Genomic DNA, 26,342 nt, shown 5'->3' on the forward strand with positions numbered 1-26,342 from the left:
CAGGTCCTGGGTATTAATTCAAGAAACTTTATTGGCGTGACAATTTGTACATCCTTTTCTAAATGTGTCACTTATACTGGCGATGAGAGGGAGCTAAACAGGGGTGAACATGAATTTGTTTATCAAAAATGAAATATATATTGAAGTTAGAAAAAAAACCAACCACACAGGTTTGTAAGTATTACTGCTTTTGTTTTGTACAAGTTGCAAAAGGGCTGGAACAAGACCAAGCATTGCTTAATTCATCAGCAGCACAACTGCACACCCCCAGGGGCAACAACTCAGTCTCCCCAAAATGTCAACTTATAAACCTAGCACCCCCCAAATCAGATGAATATGCATAGCAAATGACAAGACATGCACAGTGGAGTCCCAGACACCAGAAAGAAATACAGTAGGTCTCAGCAAGCCAGTATCCTACTGGACATAACTCCAGGGGGTCAAAGGGAGGTCAGTTTTGAAAAAGAAATCCAGATGAAATATAAACATGCCATTGTTGAAGCCAGACAAACCTCCCATAGCTTCATCCAGCTAGCGCTAATCTAGGCATTAGCTGTGGAACAGAATCTAAACAAACGGATCAGTCGGAGCTCACATCTGGAAGCTGTCTTATTTCTGGAGCCTCCAAACAGGCTTACATGTAACCAAAACACTACGCTGCATGGACTAAAGCTTCTGGACCCATTGGAGGGTCAAAACAGCCCCACGTCCTCAGACGTGGTGTCCGAGCCTAGTGAGGGCCTGCGTCTTATCAGTCACAACAGCTGCTGGACCAAAAGAAATGTTTTAGGCTGTTTCACTGATCTGATCTTTCTTAGAAAGGAAATAAAAATCTGATGTGGAGTATTTCAGTGCAGAAAGCTAGAGGGCAGAGATGGGCAACCTCAGTCTGAGGGTCACGAACCAGTTGGTGTTGTCACGATTCCCACAATGAATATGCATGGGCTCTATTTGCATACAATGGAAGCAGCCATGCAAATCAGTCTCATGCATATTCTTTGTGGAAATTTTGAAACGCTGACCAGGTTGTGGCCCTCGAGGACTAGTCGCCCTCCCCTGGCTAAAGGAGTCTGAGAAGGTGGCACGAGTCAGTGTTATGAAATACAGCACAAACTGTAATGCAAACAAACTCATGATTATTTTACATCAAGCTCCATCCCCCTTTACCTATTTGAGTTTTAGAGTTGAGTGTCTACTGCATTCAAAACTTAGGGCTCCTTTTACAAAGGCGCGTTAGGGCTTTAACGTGCGGAATAGCGTGCGCTGAATTGCCGCTCGCGCTACCCCTTAACGCCAGCATTGAGCTGGCGTTAGTTCTAGAAGCGTAGCGTGGAGTTAGCGCGCTAAAATCCTACGTGCGCTAAAAACGCTAGCGCACCTTAGTGGTAAAAAGAAGATTTTAAAAATCCTATGGAGCGCTAATTATTACCACACCTCACCGTATGAGCGCCGCGTTTTCTGGGCACTTCACAGCAACCTTCTGCTTCAACCAATCAAGATGGTCACCTTGGTACAATCTCAAGTATTCAGTCAACTGCACCTTGTGGTTACCCTGAAAGAGCAGTAACTTCTAAAAAAAACAAAACAAAACCCTACCCCAAAAAACCTAACCAGGCGCTTGCTAGAGATGTGAATTTTGATACATAAACCTTCATCTATTCTTACAGACTTATTGGGATGCTGGCCTGCATGGCAGCACAAGATCACCTCTACCTATCTTTGTCCTTCTATTACTTCACTACCATATTGTATTTTCATCCTTCTCCTTTCTCCCTCCTCTCCCCACTTTTCTGTATCCTGTTATAGCCAACATGATATAAGCCGCATTGATATTACATGTAACGCATTATATCAAAAATAAATATAACTTGAAACTATAAAGGAAAACACCCCTCCGATCATGATCCTGGGTAGTGGGTTTGGGGATAGGCCCTTCCAAGGATGGGCAACTACTTAGGAGAGCCAGATGTTCAGGGGGCTGCCAACCCTGGAAGAGGCATGAACAAACCACCAATGAACAGGAGAACGTGATTAGGGAACCGCAACTGGCCAAGAAAGTCCATTCAAGATGCTTCCTTAACGTCGCCACTTTGGCAAAAAAGAGAAAGGCAAGCTATGGATACACGAGTTCTAATGTGGTTAGGGAAGGACCCCAGATTAATTTCTACCACCACAAATATGGAAGCAAATCACAGGCAGTATTTATTTAAATATTTAAAACTCCACAGTCTAATTTAAATGTATACAAAAAATACTCGGTGCTGGATAAAGGTATTAGCACCTGTATTCAGTTTCCACGCTGACGTGAGATAAATCCTGGCTCCACCCTGGACTGTACCAGATAATGAGCCCTCCAGGGACGGAAAAATAACTACTGCACCTGATTGTACATAGCTTTCAGGCTGTTTAAATGAATGTTTTATTAAGCTGCAGCAAAAAATGGCCTTACAAGGCAACTTGCTAAGGCTATTTTAACTGCAGATGTAAAACGGTTACTTTTTCTATTTTTTTTGTATTAACGGCCATGCACTAATGTTGCCGTTAGGTCACAGCCACTTTAAAAAAAAAAAACCCCAAGAAAAACTGCCACCCATTTTGCAGGTAGTAAGGGCTATTCTATAAAGCAGTGTCTCACAAACTTTGCAAAGCCGCAGTACTCTCAACGCGGTGGCTGCGGCAGCCGGAAGTGCATAGACATCGACCCGACGATGCCACACGCCAGTGCAACATCATCACTTGTGCGAAGGCCATCCAGACGGGGGGGCCCTGAGCCGCCAGTGGGGGGTGCTGGAAGGGAAGAGGTGTGGAGAGAAGGAGAGGCACAGGCTGACGGCCTACAGGACGTGCCTCTCGCAGCAAACCTGGCATCTTGGGCGGTACACAGTTTGCGATACGCTGCTACACCACTAGGCATGCTTAGGCATCGTAGAGGTAAGTAACGGTATATTAGGCCAGGTTTTACTTGGCCTAATTTACCGGCACCTAACTCAGATGCCTAGCAATGCCTATGTCAACTACGACTACTACTCTTTATTATTTCTATAGCGCTAAAAGGTGTACGCAGCGCTGTACATTTTAACATACAAGGGTCATTTCATAAATAATGCACAGGTTGGCAACATTGGGGAGAGGATGATGCAATTGCAGTAAACCTTATTTCACTTTCACTTCAGTGCTTGAAGCAGCAGGACTAGTGCTTAGGAGTAGAGAATGACACGGTGACAAAATTCATCACCGTTCCCGTCCCCGCGGATAACCGCGGGAAATAATCCCATGTCATTTTCTTAGTGTTTATTTCAAACTCAGTCCTTCTACACCAGCATTCTTCAAAGCAAAGCTTGAGGGTAAGTGGTTGAGGCCATTCATACTCTGATTCTTATGTGAGCCAAGGATAATGAAGCCATTGTGACATCACTGATGTGATTGGCTCTTAGGCACCGGTGGAATGAGGCATTATGACATCACAATATCTGCTCTGGATACCAGAGACTGTCATTCTGTAGTGTCTGTTTCAACCTCGGTCCTTCTACACCAGCATTCTTCAAAGCAAAGTTTGCGGGTCAGTGGTTGTGGCCATTCATACTCTGATTCTTCCCTCTCTCCTTAAAGAATGACATGAAGATGGTTTCCCGCGGGGATGGGAACGGTGATGAATTTTGTCACCATGTCATTCTCTACTTAGGAGCTCTGTAGTGCACATAGTGTGGCTGTAACAAGTGTGAGAAATGGAGGCTGCGGGTGTCTCGGGTACTGTGTCTGTTGACGATCAGAGATCATACATTAAGATTGAAACCCTACGAGGCAAAAACCCAACAGAAATTCACAGTGCATTACGTGAAGTTTGCGGTGAGTTAACAGTGGACCGAAGTACAGTTTCTCAGTGGGCCACTCATCTTCAGAGTAGTTGTGTGAGCACAGATGATGATGCAAGACCAGGAAGGCTGAAATCAACAACCGAACCGATGAACGATGTGTGAAATGCATGGCTGATGGTCTTGAACAAGATCGTCATGCGACACGCGAGGAACTTTCTGAAACCACAGGTATTCCACCAACATCAGTATACCGAATTCTGACAAATGATTTAAAAAAAAAAAAAAAAGAGAAAAATTTCTGCGCAATGGGTCCTCCACTGCTTGACTGCTGAACAGCAGCAGAAACGCCTGGACAATGCAACCATGCTAAAACAAAGATTAGACATTGAAGATCAGGCATTCCTGAATTGCTTTGTTGCTATTGATGAAATGTGGGTCAGAGACTTTGAGCCGGAGCTGAAATCACAGTCCAACAACTGGAGAGCTCCATCTTCTCCAAGATCAAAAAAATTTCAACAAGCTCAATCAAAAGTCAAACAAATGATGATTTTTGCTTATGATCACGAAGGCATCATCATCACAGACAAAGTTCCATGTGGAAGAAGTGTCACAGCAGTGTATTTTATCAAAATTTTTTGCAAAAAATGCACAAAACCTGACCTTTGTTGCTCTTGGCTGGGTCACTCATTCTTCACGACAACGCTCGCCCGCACATAGGGAATGTCGTCATTGAAAAACTACATGAATATGGCTGGGAGGTGTTACCTCATGCTCCCTACAGTCCAGACATAAGTCCATCAGACTTCGACCTTTTTCCAAAGTTGAAACAACCTATGCATGGACATTGTTTTGCATCTCTGGAAGAGCTTTCTTCCACCATTACCCGACCAATTCGGCAACTGAACAAACACGGTGTCTTGGATGGAATAATGAAGCTTCCTAGACGTTGGGACTCGGTCATTGCAAAGCAGGGAGACTATATTGAAGGATTGTAAAGAAATACTTGAAAATAAATAAATAAATAAATAATGCACACTATTTTTTTTTTTAAATTTAGATGTTTTATGAAATGACTCTTGTAGAATAGACAGTCCCTGTTCAAAAGAGCTTACAATCTAATTTAGAGAGACAGGACATCTCAGGATTGGGGAGATTATGGTAGAGGAAATGATACAGTGGGTATAGGTTAGAGAGTTGCGCGGGGACAGAAATCCCACCCATCCCCGCCAGGATCCTCTCCGTCCCCACCCATCCCTGCAAGGAATTACCTCCATCCCCGCCTGTCCCCATAAAAAGCAGCAATTACTTCTGACAGGATCATCAATTCCACAGTTTCTTTTGTGTTTGCGCTGCTGTTTTCCTTGTGGAATCTCTTTGGTGGAACCCTTTTTTTGTTTTCTGTTCAGGTAATTAACTTATAAACCCCCTCACTAAGGCTGATGTCTATTATATTATATGGACGAACCCTGCTTCCAAAGCCTTCCATCCCCGTGGGAGTCCCGTTGGCTAGAGGGGGTCCCCATGGGAGTCCCATGGGCCAGAGGGGGGTCCCCGTGGGTTGGGGGGATTCCCGTGGGACCCCCGCAATTCCCATTCCCGTGAGACCTCTAGTATAGGCATCTGATGAGTATAGGTATCTGATGGTGAATGGGAGTTAAGAGTTGAAAGCAGTTTCAAAAAAGTGGGCTTTTAGCTTGGATTTGAATACTGCTAGGGATGGAGCATGATGTATTGATTCAGGCAGCCTGTTCCAGGCATACGGTGCTACAAGAAAGAAGGGACCGAGTCTGGAGTTGCTATTATCTACCCCTAACCATGCCTACTTTTCAGATAGGAAAAGGACGCCTCAACTTGGGACAGCACCTACCGATGCTCGAGTTCCTCGTGGAATTTTTTTTTTTTTGTAAATTTATCAATTAACTTCAATGACACAATGAATTGCCACATCATTTAAGCTAATTAAAACAACCCAGGTTAAGCAAGGATTTTAATTAGGTGTCAACTAAGTGTCAGTGACTAGGGCACTTAGCAGCATCTAATGTAGGCGTCCTTTATAGAATCTAGCCCCAAGGGCTCACGTGTTGTTCCTGCACTAACCAGTTAACGTGCGCTAATGTGGATGCAATGACTGATTAGAATAGGAATGCCCGCTCTCCACCCCCGAAATACCCATGCTGCACCATTTTAAGCAGCGTTAGGCATGCATTAGTGCCTAGAGTGTGGCGCAGTGGTTAGAGCTACAGTCCGAAGTTATGGATTCAAATCCCGCACTGTTCACTTAATCCTCCGCTGTCCCAAGTACATTAGATAGATTGTGAGCCTCCCCAGGACAGATAGGGAAAATGCTTGAACGGCTTCGAGTGTGGTTGTAAAACTACAAAAAAGGCGATATACTGTCCCAATCCCTTTCCCTTAGTAAAAGATTCCCAAAAACTTTTTTTTAAAAACAACCCCAAAACCCAAAGAGTTTGATGACAAGTTTCTTACAGGTCTAGCATCTTTTGCATTGCCTCAAAATGCCCCTCAAATCTTTTCAAAGAAAAAGTATGCTGTGTAAATGAAACAGAACGTACCAAGTGTTCCAAATCAAACTAAAGTCACTAGTGCTCTATCAATGTTTCAAGGTACACAAGAATCACAGAAAAATGGTTAAGGAATGACGGCTCAAACACATATAAATTCTCCTATGCAGTCCAGTGCTAACCACCCCTCCTCCCACCTTCTGTAGCCCACATCGCAACCTTTTTCCCATCACTACTTTCTACCTGTCTTACTGTGAACAAAAATCTGTTGTAATGATGGGCCTTCACCACCTTTACTAATAACCCATTTAAGTTAAATATTTAAACTCCGCCAACCGTTTTAAACATATACCAAAATAGTGCTGGATAAAGACAAAAGTGTGCCTGTATTCAGTTTCTACACTGACTTGAGATAAATCCGGACTCCACCCAGGATCCATCCCCTGGACCACACCAGCGCTCTCCAGATAATGGTGTTAAGTCACTAGAGGCTGACCTGGCACCACCTGGATAATGATGCTGGAAATCTGTAGACGGACCCAGTCAGTTGCATTCAACTGGGTAGCAGCAGGTGCAAGTCTTAGCAAAGGTAGTAAACTTGATGCATATGTCCCTAGTACATGCCAGAGAATGGGAACAGATATATATACACCTCTCCTTAAATGGGATTTATTCCACACTGCTGAAATGCATGGGATTTATTCACACTGCTGAAATGCAAAGAGCCTCTTGGCTGTTTTTCCTCCAACCCATATAGCTTTGATGGAAATTTCTTGAAAACAGTTCCCCCCATCCACTGCATGGGGCTCATATTGCATTGCACAGATCACCTCAAATTGTTAGGAACTCTGCCAGAATCATCTAAGCACACAGAAGCTAAGTGACTTCCTCAAGGTCAAAGAACTGTAGAGAACGGGGGAGGGGAAGTCTTTATTGGAGTTCACCAGGTTTGCAGCCTTCTGCTCTAACCAACGCATTCACCTTCAGCCAGCAGCAAGCTAAGTGTAAAGTGAATACGATTTATCAGCTTGAGAATTATTGCATTAACTTCAGTATCCCTTCAAACTACTAAAAGATTAATTTTTTTTTCTCTTTGCAAGCTTTCAAGCACAGGAGAAGCATTGTTTCCCTACAGTCTCCCACGATGCCTTGCCCTCTCACCCCGTGTCTCACTGCAGTCTGTTTATACATTTAACTCCTGAAATATGTTTCTTTTATTTGTGTAGCCCCTATGCTCATGACCAGATCATTTGAACCCCTTGTGGGGGGAGGGGAAAACACCACACACACACACACACACACACACAAAACCATGAGCAAAAAGTGATGGGATGAAAGTTTAGAAGGCAGATGAACTGTTAAATTTAAAGAGAAATCTCAAAATATAAAAATCTACAGGAGTCAAGACTTGGGGGAGGGGGGGAAGTAATCTATCTGTCTCTAATTTGTGTCTTTTAACTTAATACCAACACTTCAAGCCCATACCATTGGGCATGTTTTCCCTATAGATGGGCAACCACATACCAAGGCCAATGATGTCAGGATTAGAGAATGACATGGGGACAAATTTGTCCCCGCAGGAACTCAACTTTACCGTCCCGTCCATTTTGTTGCTGTCCCATTCCTGCAAGCTCTGTCTTTAACCGCACAACCATCAAACACTTATGATTTTAAAGTGTTTGAGGCTTGCACAGATGAGGACAGAGCTTGCAGGAATGGGGCAGGGACAGGAAGAGAACTCGGCGGGATGAGAAAATGAGTTCCAGAATCTAGTACAAACCAGTGGCTCATATCAACAGGTGCATCAACTTCACATTCACACTACTCTGCCTGTTCTGGTACCAGAACCAACCCCCACCACAACACACAAAAAAGCCCTCCACACATCAGCTACCGAATTTGACACCAGGAAGGAGAAATATCTGGTTGAAACCTACAAGAGATGCAAAATGGAAATGAGGCGTTAAAAGGGAAATGCAGCACCGATAAATGGACAGCAAGCAGCCTATCACTTTGCAGCGCATAAGCCACTAATTTTGCCCTATCAATGCTTTTTTTTTCCCTTCTGGCTCCCCAGATAACAGATCCAGATTCATACTCTTGTCATCCACACAGTCACAAAAATGAACTGATCTGTAGCAATATGGCAACATAGCTGCTAGGCTGTCACTATTTTAATCTAAAGCACAAGAATTCTCCCCAACTTTAGCTCTCCTGTCCAAAGTAATGAACTTGGTGGGAGGGAGGTAGAGGCTGGACTACATACATTGGTATGAGGGATAATGCAGGATGTGTTTGGATTACTGGTTGGTTTGTTTTTCTTATGCTGGGGTGCTGATGCATCCCCCTTTCAATTAACACATATGATACAAAAAAGGGGGGAGGTTGCTAGCAGAGATGGTGTCAAGGGACGCCAACCTGAAATGAGCTTTCTGTTTCACTGTTGTCCATTGAAGGGACCCAAATAACTGTTCTGGTAGAGACAGCGGGGGGGGAGAAGAGCACAACCACATCCTTAACCCTTTCAGGACCAAGGGACATATTTGTCCCATAACTTTAAAATCCTATAAATTTTGATTGGGATAGTCTACAGTTCTAAATTTGATATGTACGGATTCCATATGATACTGCCTTTATGTAAACAAACTGGTTCCGACATTCATTCATTAGCGTCGTTGCTAGATTGACGAGAAGATTCACTTGCCACACTGTCCATAAGCCAGAAGTGTGATTTTTTTAAATAAAAATAATGATATTTCACAAAAAAAATCAATTTTTTGGCATCTGCAAGCCCTTTTTACCATAAAAATGTCGTCAAAACCACAAAAATTGGCCTACGATCCTTATGGTCCTGAAAGGGTTAAACCTGATGAAACCTAAATTGACAATGGAGTGAATTAATGCAAATTAAATACTTTCTTGGCTACAATATTGAGACAGACATGACAAAAGTCTGTAGTCAAATAAAGGAAAATATAATTGAAGTGCACTTTTCCCAAAACTCAGTCCATCAGCGGCAGTTTTAAGAAAAATAAGCAGCAGCTTTTGCCGAGTTTTTGCATAGTGTTCAATACAAAGTCATTAAAATACCATGGACTGAGTGAGTTTTGGCACAGGGTATAGTAAATGAATCTTTAACGAAACTAATCGCATAATTCAAAACCGACAAAGAAAACAATGGACCGAGGAAGTTTTGGAAAAGTGCTCTTCAATTTGCCTTTAAGATCAAAATGAGCAGTGACCATTTTAGGCGACGGACCATGAAAACAGAGCAGGCAAAACTCATCCTTCACATTCTGCGTGACAGAAGCATGGCGACACAATTTTTGCCCCAGGCACTGAATCAAGCATTGCTCGTTGAGCCAACAAGGTCTGGTGCGCCCTGTTCCCAGCAACCAGGCACTGCAGCTGAGACCCAGCTCATATTTATGCAAAGTAAAGCCAGGACCAAAATGGCCATGCAACACGCCCACAATATCTGACACTTTACACATTTTCTTTTTATTAGGATAAGTGAGCAGAGGTGGAGGAGTGGCCTAGTGGTTGCAGCAGTTGCCTCAGCACCCCGAGCTAATAAATTCAATTCCCACTGCAGCTCCTTGAGACTCTGGGGCGAAGTCACTTAACACTGCATTCATTGCCCCAAGCACAAAAATAAGTACCTGTCTAAAAAATAAAATTCCCTTTCTCACGTGCCACGGGATACATTTAAGAGTCACCTTCAATCAACACTAACATACCCCCCTCTTCTAAGAAACTACGCTAGCAGTTTCTAGCGCAGAGAGCCGCGCTAAATGGCCCGCACTGCTCCCGACGCTCATAGGAACTCTATGAGTGTCGGGAGCAGCACGGGCCATTCAGCGCGGCTCCCCGCGCTAGAAACTGCTAGCGCTGTTTCGTGGAAGAGGGGGTTAATTTTTTAACTGAAGTGCTCAGACCACCAGCTTCCGTGCTCAATTAAAAACAAGCACAGGCTAGTAAAGGGGCCATCATGGCACTTGCCGGTCCCAATCCACCGAGGTAATCTTTAAACTGGATTTCACTGCCACTACACATTGACTTTTACACATCACTTACCTTATATTTGTCATCTTGGTGGACTTGTTTTTCATTGTAGAATGCCTCTGCGTGACTACAACCTCCACATTAATCCCCAGCACTGTGTGTCGAGCCAGCCCCCCTCCCCCCCCGACTCGAGTTTCGCAACGATAGCTTCCTCAGGAGGGTACGCTTTATTTCCTGGCCCCTAGGTAAATAAGGTGTAAAAGTCAATGTGTAGTAACCGTGAAATCCAGTTTAAAGATTACCTCGGTGGATTGGGAATGGCAAGTACCATGATGGTCCCTTTACTAGCCTGTGCTGGCTTTTAATTGAGCGCTTCACTTAAAAAATTATATTAGCGTTGATCGACGGTGACTGCTAAATGTATCCTGTGGCATGTGAGAGAGCTATTAAGTAGCACAGGTCTATTGAAACAGTGAACTCCTGACAATCTAAACGAGAGTAAAAAAATAAAATATGTGAACTGCTTTGATTGTGTAAACCACACAGAAAAAGCAGTATATATCAAGTCCCATTCCATTTACCCTTAAGCAACTTTTTCTTTCCCTGAAAGGGTCCAATGTAGTTACCATGAATAAGAAGCCTTAGTTTTCATGACCTTCTGGAAGAAATATGATCAAACTCATATGCCTAAAGTTAAAAAACAACAAAAGAAAGCATATAGACACACAGACCATTTCTGTCACGCACCAGGATATTAACACAATGGGTACCATAGGCCTTAGCATCAAACTCCATTCACTAATTCTGTGAAACTAGCCCTTTTTTTTAAAAGAAGAAATCATACGGCTTTTAACTCTAAGCTGTACTAAAAAAAAAAAAAAAAGTATATTTATTTATTTATTTAGGGGCATCTGTGGGGAGGGGAGGGGCTACATGTCTTGTATTCCGCCAATGGCCACAAGGGGGTGCTCTCTTTACTGCTATATGTATATATAATTTTACAAAGCCTGATAGGTTGCATGAGAAGATGCCTTGAAGACTGCTTTGGTTAGGTCAGGAAGATGAAGAGGTGCTGGATGGAATTCAAATTATTCTCCACTGATGATTCAATGGACCTAGGCTGGCAAGTGTGTGCAGTACCTTTTAGTGTAAATGATGGAAGAGATCTGAGATTTAGCTCACCTTCTCCCCACCAGATAATTTCGCTAAGGCATACTTTGCCCAGTGCATTATTACCTTGATACCCAACCTTGCTTTTGGTCCCTGTGTGTACAGGCACAACTTGACAATGCTGTAATATTCAAAATTAACAGCTCTTAAGCTGTTTATTCTTTTTCTCTGGGGAGCTACCCCACACACACTTTAAAGAGAGGTTTTGCTGTCCAAATACAAAAATAAAGTAACTATGGCAAACATTTGCTTTGTCTTACCATAAGAATAACTTTTTTTTAAATGTGAAAAAAAAGAAATAAGTTTCCTACAAACTGTAGAAACGTCAAGATTCCGACATTCAAGGAGGGTGAGAGAAACTCTTTAGATGTGCCTCTTTTTGGGGGGTGTGGGTAGGGGTTGACTAATGGAATACAGATCAAAGTCCACAAAAAAAAATCTTAATTGAATGTATTTCTCCTCCTTAAGCCTACTCACTCAAAACACATTTTTTTTCTGAAAATGCAATCTTCTAAAAGTATAATTCCATCAAATAAGCCTCCCCCCTCCCCACCCGCTAGGAAACATTAATCTACTTTGCAAACATGCCTTCCAATCTGTGCTTCACTCCCCCCTCCTTTTTTTTTTTTACCTTGAGACAAATGGGTTTTTTTCTCCTTTCAAAGCTGAAAGCTGTCCAAAAAAACAGGACCACACACAGCGCCTTCTCAGGGCTGCACTGAGGCTCTTCTACTGCTGGGGGCACACAGCCTGGTGTAAAATGGCGGCTTTTGTCGGGGAAACTGTGCTGCCAGAGCTCTTGAAAGCAAGGACGAGGTGCTCAGCAATTTCTTATCAAAGGGGCTCCCCCACAGGCTCTGCCCCAAGCATTATAAAACACACACAACAAGTAAAAATACTTTTTTAAAATATATATTAATAAGGTGTTTTTTGGTTTTTTTTAGCACATCTCTGCCTTGCATTAATTGACACACAAAAAAATTAAAGCTGTCAACTAGAACACCTTATCTTACTGCAGCAGAATTCTGACCAAAAGGGTCACTGTTGCCAAATGGATTAAAAAAAAAGTCGATCTCCCCTCCCCTTCAGAAAAAGACCCTGCACAAGGATGGACTATAGCAAGCAAGCTCTTTGTAGGTCCTACTTGGCATCTAGCCAGGCTACTAAACAATTTCCTTGGTGTGAGCAGGTTGGGAGGGGGGGTTCTGCTGTTGCTTGCTTTTTTGCATTAGGTGTATTGTTGGTACAGGAATATCTTTATCAGCGAGAAAAAGAGGGAGGGGTGAGCAGAGGGAAAAGATGGTCTCTTACCTTCTACCCAGAGCTCCTCCACGTTGGTCTCTAGATTAGCTGCCCTTAATCCTACAGCGAAAGCCCCAAATATGAGGAGGCCCACAACCAAAAACTTTCCGCAGTTTTTTTGAATGTAACAGCCCAGCTTAAATAATAGTCTCTGAAACTTCGCTCTTAGCCACAGAGGTGCCTTCCTTCCAGTAGCCTTCCCCTGCAATTAAAAAAAAAATGCAGCCAGCTTGAAATGCAGGAATTAGAAAAAGGTAACACAAAAATCTGGGAAGGGTATATTTACATGCCACAAAATGATGGGAGGGGGTAATATATATAGAAATACAAGATATGCCATGGGTGCAAACAGATTTGGAGTAAAAGTGTCTTCAAATAACAGAAAAGCAAATCCCAATCCAGCTACAGCACAGCTTCCAAGCAAGGCAACAAGGAAATGTCAACAATCAGGACTAACCAAAATCTAGGCACATTTAGGTTTACGATTCCAGTGTCAGAATAGCCACCTGGAAAGGTAAACTAGCCTGCCACAAACTGCTGGCTCTGAATCTCTTATTTTATGCCACACTCAAAAATGTACTCGTCCCAAATTCCCAGCACACTAAGTAAACTGAACTGTGTGTTCTTACTGCACAGCCCAAATTAAACAAAAATAAGTGTGTGTGTGTGGGGGGGGGGGGGATTGTCTGAAATCCACTGGAAGAGCTCAGAACCATAACTTTCATTGAAGCACATTTGCAGCACATTGTATAGTAAAAAAAAAAAAAATCATCATCATCATCCACGTGGTCAAAGCATTTTCATTGCAGGCTTTAAGGGTAATTCATTGCCACAGAGTTTAGAGCTGTGTGATCTGAATTAGGAGAGCAGCAGCCATCTGCAATTTACGACAATATTTGTGAACGGAAGAGGGCAGCCACATGGATTTCTGCCTCTTCCTCCCCCCCCCCCCCTACCAGATCGTAAGTCCAGGAGGAATATATCAGCTTCCCGGAGCACATACGCCACTTTAGGACAGGGCAACGGCTCGGCGTGTGTTTACTTCACGCTTTGGCCACGAATCCGGACCCGCATTTTGGTTGCATCAGGTCAGAAATCGGCTGGGGGTGGGGAGGGAGGAAATCAAGCAACATCTACGGTGGCAATTTCTTACAAACGTTAACTCCTTCTACAACAAATTACCGGTGAGCGAGAGAGAAGGGGGCAGGTAGATTGTTTTGGGGTGTTTTTTTTGTGGGGGGGGAGTAGGCTTTGGATCGGCTGAAAATCTATACTAAAATTAAAACCCGCCGTGAACTTTCCTTGGGGACACAAGCGAACAACATGCACAGAACCGAAGCACTCCCCCCCCCCCAACCTTTCCCTTCCCCGCACATTTCAAACTCCCCCCCCCCCCATCTTTTCACTGAAAGAATACAGAGAGCAGGCAAGAGGGATCAGGGCAAGGGAAGGTACCTTTCCGATCTGCTCCAGGGCGAACGCCGCGTCGCAGTAGCTCGGCCGCTGCAGGTAGTGCGGGTCCGGCGGCGGGGCTCGGTTCCTCCGGTGGGGGCGGCGGCGGTGGCGGCCTCCGGGCTGGCGGTCTGCCCCCGGCGGCGGCGCCGCCGCGCTAATGGCCCAGGCCATGTCGCCGGCTCGGGCTCGGCGGGCTGCCTCTCTGGCTCAGGCGCTGGCGGCTCCTCTCTTCATGCTGCTCCCGGCGAGGCAGACCTGGCGCCTTCTCCCATGCCCACATTTCGTGCGCCGGAGCTCGCCGCCCGATCCCGCATCCAGAAGGAGAGAAGCTGCCGCCGCCGCTGCAGCAGGAGGAGAGGCTCCCGCTTCGGATCGAGCCCGCTTCTCTGCTGCCCTTTTTTTTTTTTAAACTCAACGCGGGATCTACTCGGCAAAAAGAAAATCCATATATTAAAAAAAATATATATATAAATCTTGCGTCTCTTTTTCTTGCAGTTGTGTGCTTGAGCGCTCTCCCTCTTCTTTCTTTGTTCAGTGTTTTTTTTTTTTTTTTTTTTTCCTTTTGCAAAGAAAGAAAAACAAACAACCCGGGCAGAGAAAGCAAATCAAGAAAAAGTCTTCGGCTGTTTATTATTTTTTGCTCGTTTCTTCTCAGCTCTGCGCGCTAGAGGGGAAGCAGCTCTCCGGATCGCTTCTCCCGTCGCCTAGTACCATCCTGCACTGGCACACCAGGTAAAGGAGAGAGGGGGGGTGGAGTACTGTAGCAGAGCCCAGGGAAAAAAAAATACAAGGAATACTAAGACTATGCATTAAAAAAAAAAATAAAATGATGCGAAATCCTAAGCACTCTTTCCTGACTCCGGGCCCTGGGACTCAAGTCTTGTGTTCTTTTGCTACTGCTGCTCTTGTTAGCTTGATTCAATAGATGAGATGAAGAAGGGAGGGGGGGGGGGCGGGAGAAGCTTTCTCTCCATTTGGGAAAAAAAGGAGGCGGGGCGAATGGAGGAAAAAATGAAAAAGAGTGGAAATCCCGCCCCCGGGGCTGTCAGATGGCTTGAGTTTCTTGGAGGCGATTGGCTGGGAGAGGGCTGAAATTACTCAGCAAACATGACTATTATTAGCTGCTTAGCAACAGCTCACCAAAGTAGAGAGACCACCCAGGCAGGCAGCCTTGTGTGTGCATCTCCAGCTTCAGGGGGAGCCTTAAAGAGATCCAACCTTCTCGCATGCAATCCTGCCATTAAGAATGTGCCCCCCCCCCCAACCCTTTCTGCTTCTTCCTCTTCTTTCTACTGCTCCTTGTGAGTCGCTTTAGAAGATTTTTTTTTCTCAAGATATGTTTTATATACACTCACTTTCTGCAACTATACTGTATGCATATGGAAAGATATATGATTTTTAGGGTAAACGCACACATCTAGCAGGAAAGCACAAAACAAATGCGATGTGGGGCTCAGACGGTTTCTCCCAGTCCTTTAAAAAAGAAAAGGAAAAAAAAACAAAAACTTGGCCATAAGCTCCAGCGAATTACTGGGAGGTCTAGCTTGGATTCTCAGGCATCCACACATAATGAAAGGACAGTAGATAATGCGCTTCGGAGTGCCAGCTTTTTTTTGTTTTTTTATTATTATTATTAAAATGCAAGACTTGGTTCTCTTGCAATGCAAGCGTACAGTTAAAAACAAGTTTACAAAAGTAAAGCGAAGTCTTTCAAATTGGATCTGTTGTCACAGTTTTTAAAAATGTTATCGGAATACACACACAAAAACCCTGGTATGCTCGCTTATTACATGGTTATCTAAAGACTATTCATTAACAATGAATATAGTTGGACGTTGCTCTGCACACATAGGGGCTGTGTCTAAGCCACTTTTGTGTTTTTAGTGGAACTTTTTTTTTACAATACTATTTCTCAATGTCAAACTTGATAAACTGGCATTTAACACTGATTTTTTTTAAATACTGAAACTAGATAAATTTGTATTCCTTGTGTTTCCTTTACCACTCAAAAATTTATCAGGTATGCTAAAGAAGTTTTCTACTTATAACCGATAAGATAAAAGTTTTACTCTGCATTTTTGCATGTTTTAATATTTTTGTCTCCTTATACAAAGTTTTTGCAAATGCCACATAGATTTAACCCTCCTCCCCAGCATTTAAAAAGGAGGGGGGAGCAGATGTAGTAGGGTGCATAGCTGCAGTCACGCTGGGGGTGCTGCAACTTTAAGGCGCACACTGTTTTCACTGAAAAAAAAAAAAGCAGTAACACATTCTCCATGGATAAAAGGTCTTGCAGCCACACAAGTGGTGACGTCGCTGAGCCACACAAACGGTGACGTCATTGTAGAGTTGCCAACCCAGCAGATTCCAAGCACACGCATGTTTGGAGAATTCCTACCATTCCTTTTATCAATTTCATCGTCCGTCTCTGTACCTTTTCTAATTCCGCTATATCTGTTTTTGAGATGTGGCGACCAGAATTGCACACAGTATTTGAGGTGCGGCCGCACCATGGAATGATACAAGGGCATTAACATGCTCATCTTTGTTTTCCATTCCTTTTCTAATAATTCTTAACATACTATTTTGCTTTCTTAGCCACCGCCGCCACCGTTTCAATGTATCAACAATGACATCTAGATCCTTTTCCTGGGTGGCAACTCTTAGCATGGATCCATGCATCAAGTAACTATAGTGTGGGGGTTCCTGTTTCCTACTTGCATCACTTTGTACTTGCTCACATTAAATGTCATCTGCCATTTTGATTCCCAGTCTTGCAAAGTCCTCTTGCAGTTTTTTCACATTGTGTCATCAACAAATTTAATTACAGTGGTGCCTCACACAACGAACTTAATTCGTTCCAGGAGCAAGTTTGTTATGCGAAAAGTTCGTTATGTGAAACGCGTTTTCCCATAACAATACATGTTAAAAAAAATAATTCGTTCTGCAGCATAAAATATGCTAAGATGACATAAAAAAAGATAAATTTGTCAAAATGGTGAAAATGGTGGTCTTGCTGAGGCTAAACTCTTTGACGAGGTCACACTGTTTTACCCCACATTCACTCCTTCTAATTATTTCCCGTTTCATTTCAACAGAAATCACCTTCCTGCTTTTTTTAGAAGCCATGATATATAAAAAATATTGAGTTTATCTTAAAAGGACGACTGTATACAGTGAGAGAGGGCAGTTAAGCGCAGTGACTAACGACTGCCTGCAGTGCCTGCGCGGAAGGATGCAATACATCGGCAGCTCGGGCGACTTCGTTGTGTGAAACGAAGTTCGTTGTGTGAAACGAAGTTCGTTGTGTGAAACGAAGTTCGTTGTGTGAAGTTCGTTGTGTGAAACGAAGTTCATTGTGTGAATCAAGACATGAAGTTCGTTGTGTGCAGCGTTCGTTGTGCGAGGCGTTCGTTATGCGAGGCACCACTGTATCTCATTGATAAAAAGCAGTGGTCCCAGCACAGAGCCCTGGGAATCTCACTATTTACCCCCTTCCATAGAAAATATTGACCATTTAGCCCTACTCTCTGTTTTCTATCTTTAATCAGTTCTTAACCTATAATATGTTTATTAAAATTCGATATGCCGCCGTTACAAAAAGTTCAAAGTGGCTTACAATCCACCTATGACTTTCTAATTTTCTCAGTAGTCTTTCATGAGGTACTTTGGCAAATGCTTTTGAAAATCCAAATATACTGTACACTATCGACGGCTCAACTTTATCCACATGTTTATTCACCCCGTCAAAGAAATGTAGTAGTAGATTAGTGAGGCAAGATTTCACTTGGCTAAATCTATGTTGGCTTTGTCTCATTATTCCATGCTTATGTATATGCTCTGTAATTTTGTTCTTTATAATACTTTACCATTTTTCCCAGCACCAATGTAAGACTCATCGGTCTATAATTTTCCGGATCACCTCTGGAACCCTTTTTAAAAAATTCGGTGTCACATTTGCCACCCTCCAGTCTTCCAGTACCATGCTGGATTTTAAAAATAAATTACTAATGATAGCTCTGCCAGTTCATTTTTTCAATTCCATTAATACTCTGGGATGTATTACCATCTTCTCCAGGCAACTTTCTACTTTCCATTTGTCAAATTGCTCCATTATTTATTTATAGTCCGCATATCCTACAATTCAACATGCATAATAAAATAACTTACAAAAACATACAGCTTAAAAACACTAACAATATTTAGCAATTAAAGTTAAAAGGTGATACAATCAGAGGCATCAAAACACTAACAACCATTCACTATAAAACCTAAAACCCTCAGACTCAACATAGAATTACAGAAACTATAAACCAAATTATGAAGAAAAAACTCATTCAAATAACCTAGTTTAACCATTTCGCTAAACTGCAAAATACCCAACGCCTGCCTTATCTCAAAGGACAATGCATTCTAACACATTGGTCCTTGTACCGTCAGCATAGTTTTACGGAGCCCAGAAAACTTCACCACACTCAAAGATGGCACATCCAAAACCCATCCTATCCATAGACCTTAACACTCGTGTTGGCTGATAAAAATTGCAACAAAGAACGCAAAATCAACAGGCCATCATCATTCACAAGCTTAAAAATGGCAGCATTCTGAGCAACCTGTAAAGCCTTGACCACATATTTTGGTAAACCTAAATTCAGAGCATTACGGTAGTCAAATACTGGGGTCAGCATCATGCTAATAATGGTCTTAAATTTATCTACAGACAGAAATCTCTTAATCTACATAGTAGGCAAAAATTTAAAAATATCCAAGACACCACTGACTTGACCTGGGGCAAGTTGAATCCAAAATTATGCCTAAGTTACACTGATGCAATACAGGAATGACAGCATCATCTAACACTATCTCTGAGGAAAACAACAGCAACTGCCTGTCACGGCCCACGAATAAGACTTCTGTCTTTGCCACATTCAACTTCATCTGATTTTGGTGCAACCAGCCCTTAAATCACTTGAAAACAATTATTGAGGTCCTTCAAAGCATCAATTGAATTGTTCACAGGGATCAGAAACTGGATGTCATCTGCATATAGATGAAAACTAGCCCCAAGTTTGTGCAGTTCCTTACAGAGAGGTAACAGATAGAAGTTAAATAGTACGGCGGACAACTCTGAACCTTGAGGAACACCACAGGTTACTGTGGACCAACTGGACTTCTCCTGAACTACCTCTACACAAAACGTCCTATTTTCCAAGAATGACTGAAACCAATCCAAAACTATTCCTCCAGTAACTAGAGAACACTGCCTTGTCAACAAGATTTGATGACTTACAGTGTCAAACGCTGATGAGATGTCTAACAAAATCATAAAATAACATTCACCACAATCTAAACCTCACCCAGAACATAAAGTAGTAGCAATTCCTTAGAATACTTATGTCTAAAACCAAACTGATAAAATCATCCAAGATATGAAATTCCTCCAAAAGGTCTTGTAGCTGCTCCAATACTACTTTTTCCAACACCTTAGCCAAAAAATTTAGCGATGAGATAGGACGAAAATGGTCTACCATTGACCCATCTATACGATTTTTTAAATAATGGTCACACAATAGCTTTCTTTAGCTGAGAGGGAACACAGCCTGTAGTCAAAGACTACATGACTATCTGCAATACTGAAGATGTTAATACTTCTATCATCGTACATCTTCCTCAACATCTAAAAAATCTAGACAATCTTGTAAGGATAAGATTAAGGATCCTGTCACTAAGGAGTAAATCTTCACACAGCAAGAAGCAAACAGAGCAGCCATCAATATTGGCACTTCCGTATGCTTTACCGATTAAGCCTACCTCAAGTTCTAACGCTTCACCATAATGAGTTCAGGTAAAGCTTCAGTCTGGTCATTCAGAATCAGCACTTGCACCAAAGAGGCAGAGAATGCTTTCCCCACAGAGGGAAACTCTCACGGTGCAGGAACTATTTCTGCTCAGCAGAGTGTATTGCAGCTGTCAATACTGCTTCTGACGTCATTGGCTGTGTATAAGGAGAGGAATCCCTCAGCACCGCCTACTATTTAAGCCTTTAGATTCTCAGCTATCCACTGTGCAGAGAACTACTTCCAGTAGCAGTTCTCATTCGGCTTAGCGCAGACAAGTGCTCACAAGCGCAAGCATCGTTCATCTCATTCACATCATTTGAAACATAGGTACACATCTCATTCAGTGAAAACAGAACACTGGGACATCGGAAAATCAGTAGACATTCATCTACTGATTTGCCTCCACAGTTGTCAGTACATATGAAGCATATGTCATAGAGCACCCCCTCAATTCCCAAGTGGAGTTTTGGATCTGTGTGAAAAAAATTTGGAACAGCAAGTTTGTTCTACAACCTGCTTCACCAAAGAAAGTTTTATCTTCATTAGAAACAAATTTACTATGATCATCTCCTATGTAGAAGAATGGATCATGGTCTATTTTGACCTCTTCTTTAATAGCATCTGAAGCATATTCTGACTGGAGTGAGTCTTCTGAAGATCAAAATGTGCATTCTAATAATGAATGTTCTCCTGGTTCCACCTCTAAATCCAGTAGAGAAACATTTGGATTGCCTTCAGTCTCCTCCAGAGCCGGTCAAAATGGAACAAGCAAAGGATACTACGTATCCAAAGTCTTTACCGCAGTACAGCACTGCATACGTCTGGTAGTGCTATAGAAATAATTAATAGTAGGAGTAGTAGTAGATGTTGAAACACGTGGAGGGGCATTTTCAATAGGATATCTAAGTCTGACTTTGGATATTTCTGCATCCAAAAATCTAGTTGGGAAAATGACCATTTTCTAAACCACAAGACATCTATCTTTTTTTCAAAAATAGTTTGTCTACATGTTTTGACCCTTAGGATGTCTGTCTTTTTTGGCCATTTTTGAAAATTAAAATGTTCAAAACAAGCCCATTTGAACGAGGGAGGGGGCCAGCATTTTAATGGACTGGCCACACAGACATGCCAACAGAGCTGTGGGGCACCTTAGGGTGCATTGTTGTGAACTTCACATAAAGGATCCCAGGTACACATCTCACCATAACCCCCTTATATTGTATGGTGAGACCTCCAAAGCTCTCTCAAAACCTACTATACCCATCTGTCTACCACTCCAATATCCCTTTTGACTGCAGGTGTCACGTATAAGGCAGTACAGTAGGTTTTGAGTTTGTTTTGGTGGCCTTACACTTACCACCATAAATGTAGTGGGTAGGGTGGGATATGAGCCTGGATCCTCCTTGCTTTGGTTCACTACACCGTCCACCAGGCTACTCCAGACACCTGCTTGCTGCTCTGTTAGGATTTCCCATGATATTTGAAGCTGTCATAGAGGCTGGTATGTACTGTTTCTTTCACATCTTTAGGGAGTGGGAGGGGATCAGTGACCACCTGGAGAATGTGGTGGTAGTGGGGTCATGCCTTCATTCATCAGTGGGTAACATTTTGGTACTTAGATGCTTTTAAAACAGGTATAACTCCGAACATCCAAATGATACCCTGGACATCTTCAAAAAGGTCTGATTATCCTTGCAAGATGTCAAAGTCCTAAGGCTGCCCTAATCCTACCCAAAACACACCTCTAACACGCCCTCTTAAGATTTAGATGTACCGGAAGGCAAATGACTTGCAAGTCATCTAAACAGTCAGTTTTGAAAATCGGCACTTGGATGTCTTGGCAATTAAAATGCCCAAGTGCCACTTTATGCAGTTTTTTGGACATCTTTCTGTTTTGAAAATGAGCCCCTTATATAGAAGTAGGAGTGGACTAAGAACTTTCCCTGTACATAAGTATAAAATATAAAACGTTCTTTTATTAGCAAAGCACCGACAGATAAAAAGACTGGACATGGGGCCGTGTTATGGCTGAGAACTGTCTGCTTCAGGGGTCACCATACTTATCTGTCAGTGCTTTGCTAATAAGAGAGTGCTTTTTATTTTACACTTGTGTGCAGGAAATTTCTCAGTCCACATCTACTTCTGTATATTATTTGATTTTGCTACCTAGGAGATTTTCTTCTTCATGTTTTTTTTTAAACACTTCAAATCCCATCTTCTTCAAAGCTTGACCCAAGGGCTACAATACTTAGATGCTCCCAAGGAGATAATCACTTTACCAATCCATAAGTTCTTGTTAGAGAACCATAAAGAAATTTGGTTAATCCCAAATATCTCTTGCCTGACAAAGAAGAGTCTTGACATGAAATACCAAGTGCAAAAAATCATAGGACATCAAAAGTTACAGCTCCCTCATCAATCCATGGTGGTCAATTTGGCCATAAGAAAATATAAAAGTTCAAAAGAATATTCAAATTTTCCTTTTGTAAAAAATAAAAAATGATGGATTTTATGGGGGAAAAGGTGCATCAGAACCCCATGATTGCTGCTAGAATAGTAGTCCAATTTCATTATACACAATGAGGAAATTTATGGCATCTAAAAAGATAGCCATCTATAATATAGGCGCCTGTCTCTTGTCAGTCACACTTAGGCGCCTATTACAGAAACACACCTAACTTAAAACTTAGATGCCTATAATGTAGGCTATGATTTTATACCTAAGTCCTTCAGAGAATTGTGCCTAGTGGCACCTAAGACCTTCTCTGTCTCTAAGCATACCTATCTTTTGTAGAATTACGCCTATGAAGATAGATATCTATCACCCAATTAATTTTTAATTATTTTTCAATTATGAGCTTGTTAGAGCTCATAATTGAAGCCAATTTACTAAAATTTAGGCACCTTTTAGAATTTCCTCCAGTATAATATAGTGGAATGTCTACATGCAGTTGCAGATTCTCTACAATTGTCAGAGAAATCTATATTAACATCTCAGTTATCTGAGTTGGAAGACGGCTCTAAAAATATAAGGGCATCACACGACTCATATGATACATCCATAAGAGGGATGGAATATCATCCAGTTGTTTAGCATGACTGAAGTCCTCAGCTCTTCATGATGATGTCCATGAAAAAATAATAGACACTCCACCTTGTGATGGAAAGAATCTCTTCGGAGCTAAGGTATAACAGTTGATAGATTCCATCAAGGAAGACTGCAAAGCGACTCTTGATACATTAGAAGATGATAATATCAAACAGGGTAGATTGTCGAATAAGAAGTCATCTTATTATCAGTCCAAGGAAACTCATTATGCTCTGAAGAACATAGGCCTTTGCTGACATTAGTTATGCCAACTGAAAATGCTGATTGCTAGCAATAGCTATGCTGACAGAAATCAAATCAGTATAGTTGCTCTTATACCAAAGATCTAGTAAACCGTTTAAGAATCAGCAAAGCCAACATTCTTCCAAGGACAAAAGATCTCAGAAGCCAATGTGGGAAGACGACTCAGCTATTTTAAAAACCTTTAGTCCAGCATAACCAACAATTCATAGATCCTCAGTATTATTTTTTTAAAAAGGGTATCATTTAAATTTAAACCATCTCAGCTCCCTCTTTCATGTGTCCAACAGCTACTAAGTAGAAATAGAATGGCTTCTGCAAGCAAATGTCAGAGGAAGTGCCTCAGCACCATCCGACTCAGAGTTTCTACTTAAGATATTTCTTGATACCCAAGAAACAAGTAAGTTTGCAGCTGAGCTTAGATCTAAGGAGATTAAACAAATTTATCAAGAAAGAGAAATTCAAGATGAACTTCCTACAAACAATTTTGCCGCTGCTACAGAACAGTTGGTTAGTCTCCATGGATCTAAGAGTTGCTTACCTACATGTTCCTATCAGGCATACAGGAAGTTTTTAAGCTTTACCCTTGCAGGGTAGGCTAAGCAATACAAAGTCCTGCCTTTCGGCTGCTCCTCAAATGTTCATGAAATGTGTAGTAGAGGTAATCGCTCATCTCCACAAACAAGGGATTTGTATATTTCCCCTATCTGGATGATTGGTTGGTTAAGGCTAATGTCCCCAGAAGAAACAATCACAGCCCTAAATCAAACTACAATATTACTGAATGGACTAGGCTTTCTAATAAATTACGAGAAAACAAGTCTCATTCCCACTCAAACTGGAGTGCTGATCATAACAAAAGATGCCATAGGAATCTTCAAATTCAACATCTATCTGAAAAGACAGTCATTACTGCACATCAACTTTTGGTGCTGTTAGGCCATATGGCAGCAACAGTTCATTTGCAAATAAGAATCATACGCTCAATTGCAGATTAGAACTCTCCAATGGTATGTCAAGGACAGGTAGTATCAATACACCCATCCACTCTCAACAAAGATACCCTTGACATGTCCACAGAGCATTATGAGAGGCAGAGTTTTCCACCTCCAGTACTTATCATTCAACTGATAAATATGTCCAAAGTCACCTGGGTGCCCACTTGAACATCTTATAGAGCAAGGTCATTGGTCAGTATCAATCTGTTGGAACTCAGAGCAGTTCATTTAGCTTTACAAGCTTTTCAAGATCATCCCAAGTATCAGGTCAATCAGGATGGGCAATTAGGTAGCCATATATTATATAAACAAGTAAGGCAGAGTAGGATTCAAGACACTATGGGGCTCATTTTCATAAAACATGGACATCCAAAAGATGGCATAAACTGGCACTTGGACATCTTACTAGTCAAAACGTCCATATAGGCATTTTCAAAAATGACTTTTTAGACATCTTTCTGGTCATTTTGTCTCCAGTATGTCTAAATGTTAAGGGGGCATATTAGAGGTGTGTTTTGGGCAGGGTTAGAACGTGGACGTTTTACAGCAATAATCAAATGTTTTACAAAATGTCCAGGGCACAGTTTGGATGTTTTGGGCTAGACCTGTTTTTAAAATGAATAAGGGCCAAAAAGATACCAAATTGATCAGAAGACCACTGGAGGGAAGATCAGAAGACCACTGGAGGGATGAAAATATGGCCCCTGTACACTCCCCCAGTGGTCACTGACCCCCCTCCTACCCCCCAGATATCTGCATGAAACAGTACATATCAGTCTCTATGACCACTACAGATATTATGGCCAGTCCTAGTAGAGCTGCAAGCAAGTCTCTGGAGTAGCCTGGTGGGCAGTGAAATGACTGCAGAGAAGGGGACCCAGGACCATATGCCTCCCTAATTAGTACACTTGTGTAAAGTATGATCCCACCAAAACCCATTGTACTGCCATATAGATGACACCTGCAGGCATAAGGGCTATTGGGGTAGTAGATAGTAGGTTGTGTTTTGGAGATTAGAAGGCTCACCATATGGTGTACATGGGTTATGGTGAGATGTGTACCTAACACCCTTAATGTGAAGTTCACAGCATTGCCTCATAGGGTGCCCCACTGCTTTGCTGGCATGTCTGTGTGGCCAGTACATTAAAATGCTAGGCCCTTCTATATGCAAATGGATTGTTTTGGATATTTTAAATTCAAACTTTTTTTCAATTGGCAAAAAAAAAAAAAAAACACCAACAATTAGATGTCTAGCTGGACAAAACTAGCTGGGCCATTTTTGAAAAAATAAGATAAGACATCTTACGGGTTCAAAAATGGACATTTCTTCACCTGATGTTTGTACATTTTTCTCAAAATGTCCAAAGTTGGACTCAGACGTGCTATCAAAAATGCCCCTCTAAGTCAGAAAACGATAAAGATTTAGAACTGTGTGATAGACATCAAATATTACATACTAGGATCTCTCAAACCAGGAACAGAATTATTTTAGCAGATTCACTCAGTTATCAACTAGTGTGTGGTCTGTAAAGACCACTCATATGCCTACCTGTGTCAAAAATTGTGACCCCCCAAACCATAGATCTCTTTGCATCTCTGGAGAATGTGAAGTGTCTCAAGTACTGTTCATGAATACCATTCCCTCATCAGATAGCACCAGATGCTTTTCAAATACCTTGGATTCAGGGTCCCCCGATTCCATTGATATCATGAGCCATCCAGAAAGCTCGCAGCAAAGCAGCTCTCATATTGATTGCATCTTATTGGCCTTTGCCAACCATGGTTTCCTTTTTTCTTCAAGATGACTTCTTAAAGTCTATTCAAGTTACCTCTTGAACTGGACCTCATAGCTTGAAACAAAGGAACTCATCTCCATTCAAATCTGT

General features: G+C 42.1%; 1 protein-coding gene and 1 long non-coding RNA gene across 4 annotated transcripts in view; one reads left to right on the forward strand and one right to left on the reverse strand.

Moving 5' to 3' along the window:
- Positions 1-14,852, reverse strand: part of PTCH1 (patched 1) — a 157,164-nt gene extending 142,312 nt beyond the window's left edge. For both annotated transcript variants that reach the window (XM_033928140.1, XM_033928131.1), the window contains exons 1-2: positions 14,270-14,852; positions 12,824-13,016 (exon numbers count right to left, since the gene is read on the reverse strand). In XM_033928140.1, the coding sequence (XP_033784031.1) occupies positions 12,824-13,016; positions 14,270-14,440 (364 nt within the window). In that variant the 5' untranslated portion in view covers positions 14,441-14,852. The remainder of the gene's footprint in view (positions 1-12,823; positions 13,017-14,269) is intronic.
- The window catches only part of LOC117352077, a 135,364-nt gene continuing 122,820 nt past the window's right edge, over positions 13,799-26,342 (forward strand). Inside the window, exons 1-2 of one of the 2 annotated variants that reach the window (XR_004537574.1) lie at positions 13,799-13,902; positions 14,840-15,001. This is a non-coding gene — a long non-coding RNA (uncharacterized LOC117352077). Of the gene's footprint in view, positions 13,903-13,940; positions 13,999-14,839; positions 15,002-26,342 lie in introns of those variants that run through there. The other variant, XR_004537575.1, reaches the window with a different exon arrangement.

This window comes from Geotrypetes seraphini, chromosome 1 (assembly GCF_902459505.1).
Source record: "Geotrypetes seraphini chromosome 1, aGeoSer1.1, whole genome shotgun sequence".
NCBI lineage: Eukaryota > Metazoa > Chordata > Amphibia > Gymnophiona > Dermophiidae > Geotrypetes > Geotrypetes seraphini.